Genomic DNA, 3,839 nt, shown 5'->3' on the forward strand with positions numbered 1-3,839 from the left:
CCCTGCCCGGCCCGGCTCGCCGCTCGAGCTCGAGGTCAACTACTACTGTTGCTGGTGCTGGCGCTGTTGCTTCTCATTCTTTTGCTAAAGGAGCCCGACTGTGCAAAAAAAAGGATCATCCACCGACAGAATAATCCGCAGACGTGCGGTAAGTGCCACGCACTATCTGCCATCACCGTGCAGTGTAAGCGCCTCACTTCCCTTTTATCAGTGTCAGTGCCACTTGTTGTGAGGTTAAGTCTCGAACAACCTGGCGCGCACTGGTGTCCCTTGGCCAGGCGCCGTTTAAGAAAACTGTAAGCAACTATAACGGAACTTCACACCTCTTCTCCTTTCGTATGCGAATATCCGCTACGCGGTTGCTGTCGGTGCGTCCTCTCCCGCCACCAGTAAGTTTTGTTTTGTTTTGTTTACATCACGCACCCTCTTCCCCCTCCCCCTTGATGACGTAACTGGCGGGGGAACTACTTTGTTCTGTCTAACTCTTCACACGTCGTCGGTGTTTGCCCATTTCTCTGTGGGTAGTTCTTTATCTGGTGATAAATGGGCGATATGGTACCAGCACTGTTAAAAAAAAACTGAAATTTCAGACTAACTTTTTCAGACTTTGCTGTCTGAATTGGGTTTTCATACAATTTTGTCATAATTTTCAGTGAACGTCTGAAATTTCATTGCTGTAGGTCTGAATTAAGAATTCAGTCAAGAAAATGTGAAAATTCAGAGTATTTATTCAGACGAAGGTCTGATTCTGAAATTCAGACAAGAAAAGTATGAATATTTAGTTTAGTCCCGGCAGCACACCTGTAGGATCAGGCAGGTAACTGTCGGTGACCCCTCAGTCTTGTCGTCGTGGCCGTGTGGTCAAGGATGAGAGATTACCAATCCAAAGGTCCGAGGTTCGACTCCGGGTAGGTAGGTAAGGTACAATAACAAATTTCTATCTAATTACTTAGAATACAACCCAACTTGAAGGAGAGGGCAAAGAGCGTCAAGAAAACTTCATTTTAAATGAAGATCTGAAATTCAGACTTAAGTTATGAAATTGCTATTCAGACTAAGATAACTGAAAATTCATACCAAAAAATTCATACCACAAATTCAGACAAAACAGTCTGAATTTTCAGACGTTTAGTATGTAATTTTGCTTCCTACCAATTTGTCTGAATTTTCAGACTTTTTTTTTAACAGTGAGTGTAATACCTGTGACTCTGCTGCAGTAACGCAACGCAAGCTTTAGCCGTGCCACACTTGTTACGTAAGGGCCGCTATACCCGGCAGGCGGGCCGGCTCGGCTCACTCCTCTCATTGGGCAGGTGATCACTACTCCTGTTTCAGGTCGGGGAATGCCACTGTCCGTCATCCGCGGTGGGGCGCGTCGCCTCGCTGCGCGCGTGGGGAAGTATGAGGTGAGCGGACGAACTGTGCCATATCAGCCAGCACCCTAGTGACGGACACAAAGCAGTCTTCCAGCCGTCATGCACTGCTTGGTGTTGCCCAGGTCCCGGCGCGGCACGCTAGCTGCAGCCCCCAGACGGAGGGCTCCGTCGTCGCCCTGGCCGAGGCACGGCGCTTCATCTCGGACGCCATGAGGGCCGTGGGCACCGCCAAGGACAACGCCGACTTCCTGGCCGAGGTGCTGGTCGAGGCCGACTACCGCGGCCACTACAGCCACGGCCTCAACAGGCTCGGTGAGTGTCCGCGCAGTGCTGTGCAGAGCTCACACCCCCACACGGTGTCTCTACACCGTGCACCCCCACCTCCAACTCCCCGGCACCTCCTGACGACACGCCCCCCTCGCAGAGTTGTACGTGGACGACGTGGCCGCGGGGAGCTGCCTGCCCGCCGCCCAGCCGCGCCTGCTCCGGGAGGGCCCTTCCACGGCGTGGGTGGACGGTGGCCACGGCCTGGGTCCCGTTGTGGGCCGCTTCTGTATGCAGCTCGCCATCGACAAGGCCCAGCAGACGGGCGTCGGCTGGGTGGTCGCCAAGGGTATGCTGGATGAATCGACATATCTGACGAGTGTTTGCCGTTTTTGCTCTGTGATGATCCTTACTATTTGCTGGCGCAGGTTCTAACCACTACGGCATCGCGGGTTGGTACAGCATGCAGGCTCTCAAGAAAAAGATGATGGTGAGTGTCTTTACTTGCTTCACCTTTCGTCTGTACGAGGGACACTCCCTGTCCTTACTCCATCTATTCTTTTCACTTCCAGGGCATGAGCTTCACCAACACGTCGCCGCTCGTGAGCCCGACGAGGAGCAAAGGGGTAAGTGCACAGCTGCTCGAGGTGTTCACGTCGAGTGCGTGTCCGTGACTGACGGTACCCTCCCCGCTATGCGCAGGCTGCCCTGGGCACGAACCCCATCTCCCTGGCGGTGCCCGCGGGGTCCGACAGCTACGTCCTGGACATGGCAACCACCGCGGTAGCGCTCGGCAAGGTGAGTCCCCGCCCTCGGGTCCCTGACGACGTCGCTCGCTCTGCCTCTCTCCGCCTCAATGACCCCCCTGCCCCTCCGCGCAGGTCGAGATGCAGCGGCGGCGAGGCGAGCCCTTACCCCCGGGCTGGGCGCAGGGCCCGGACGGCGCGGCGACGGCGGACGCCGAGCTGGCCTACAAGACGCAGTGCCTCATGCCGCTTGGTGGCGCCGAGGACTCGTCCGGCTACAAGGGATACGGGCTCGCCCTCATGGTGGAGACCTTCTGCGGACTTCTCGCAGGTGAGCCAGACGTTACCAAGGTTCCTCTGCAAGCCCTGCTCCTCTCATATGCTCCTATGGCTCCAATCTTCCAACAATGAAGATAACCTACCTATACCTATCCTACCTGCCCCGAGGTTTCTATGTCCATGGGACAGACCATAAAGTAAGTTCCTCCCACATCCCTTCCTGCAGCGGCCCGCGTGCCTCCACCAACTGGTGTCGCCAGATCGGGGCGCCTTTAAGTCGCTGGGTAGGCCGTCCCGCGTCGCGCCTCTGTCGGGCTGAGCGGCCTACCCAGCGCCCGGACGCTCAAACGCCTGCGAGTCGCTGGGTAGGCCGTCCCGTGACACGCCTCTGTCGCGCTGAGCGGCCTACCCGGCGCTTCGACCCTTTAGCGCCTGTGAGTCGCTGGGTAGGCCGTCCCGCCTCGCGCCTCTGTCGGGCTGGGCGGCCTACCCGGCGCCTGGACCCTTAAGCGCCTGTGAATCGCTGGGTAGGCCGTCCCGCGTCGCGCCTCTGTCGGGATGGGTGGCCTACCCGGCGCCTGGACTCTGAACTTGAGCGCCTGCACACTCAGGCTCGGCGTACGGACCGGATATTCGGCGCTGGGGCTCGTCTGGTCAGAACGCGGACCTCGGTCAATGCTTCATCGCCGTAGATCCTGCCGCATTCGCCCCGGGCTTTGAGGACCGCGCGGCCGATCTTCTGTCCCGGTTGCGGACGATGGAGCCGGTAAGATGGTAGTGGCAGTTTTGACAAGTTCGACAATGTCAATATGGTGCGCGGCTGACGTTGGACTGCTGTCGTTGTCATTCAGGCGGACCCATCTCGCCCGGTGCTCGTCCCGGGGGACCCTGAGCGCGCCCACATGGACCACGTGAACAAGCAAGGTGGAGTGCGATACGTACCCCAGCAGGTCGAATCATCAGTAAGTCTATCTGAGCGTAGCTTATGTAAGCCTATCTTCAAGTGAGAAATCGGAGTCAAACTAACTGCGTATTTTGGTTGCAGGAAAAACTGGCAAAGAAACTGAAGATATCTGCAATGAAAATATTGTCCTAGTTTATAATAACAATAATAAAAAATCATACCGATCCAAAACATTTGTTAAATTGCATGTGATTGGGAACATTTATTAAA

General features: G+C 56.1%; 1 protein-coding gene across 3 annotated transcripts; it reads left to right on the forward strand.

Moving 5' to 3' along the window:
• The first annotated feature begins 6 nt into the window (after positions 1–6).
• LOC113211810 (uncharacterized oxidoreductase YjmC) lies at positions 7–3,800 on the forward strand. 3 transcript variants are annotated; one of them, XM_052276340.1, is made up of 11 exons: positions 7–184; positions 1,336–1,406; positions 1,499–1,688; positions 1,801–1,989; positions 2,069–2,130; positions 2,213–2,266; positions 2,343–2,438; positions 2,522–2,717; positions 3,277–3,431; positions 3,517–3,627; positions 3,711–3,800. In XM_052276340.1, the coding sequence occupies exons 2-11, from the start codon at positions 1,344–1,346 to the stop codon at positions 3,759–3,761; spliced, it is 1,167 nt and encodes a 388-aa protein (XP_052132300.1). In that variant the 5' UTR covers positions 7–184; positions 1,336–1,343; the 3' UTR covers positions 3,762–3,800. The 3 variants fall into 3 exon arrangements, with proteins under 3 accessions (XP_052132300.1, XP_052132298.1, XP_052132299.1); XM_052276338.1 differs by having other exon boundaries at positions 7–148; XM_052276339.1 differs by lacking the exon at positions 7–184 and adding an exon at positions 191–389.
• Positions 3,801–3,839: the final 39 nt, after the last annotated feature.

This window comes from Frankliniella occidentalis, unplaced genomic scaffold (assembly GCF_000697945.3).
Source record: "Frankliniella occidentalis isolate FOCC.00 unplaced genomic scaffold, Focc_3.1 Scaffold2575, whole genome shotgun sequence".
Lineage (NCBI taxonomy): Eukaryota > Metazoa > Arthropoda > Insecta > Thysanoptera > Thripidae > Frankliniella > Frankliniella occidentalis.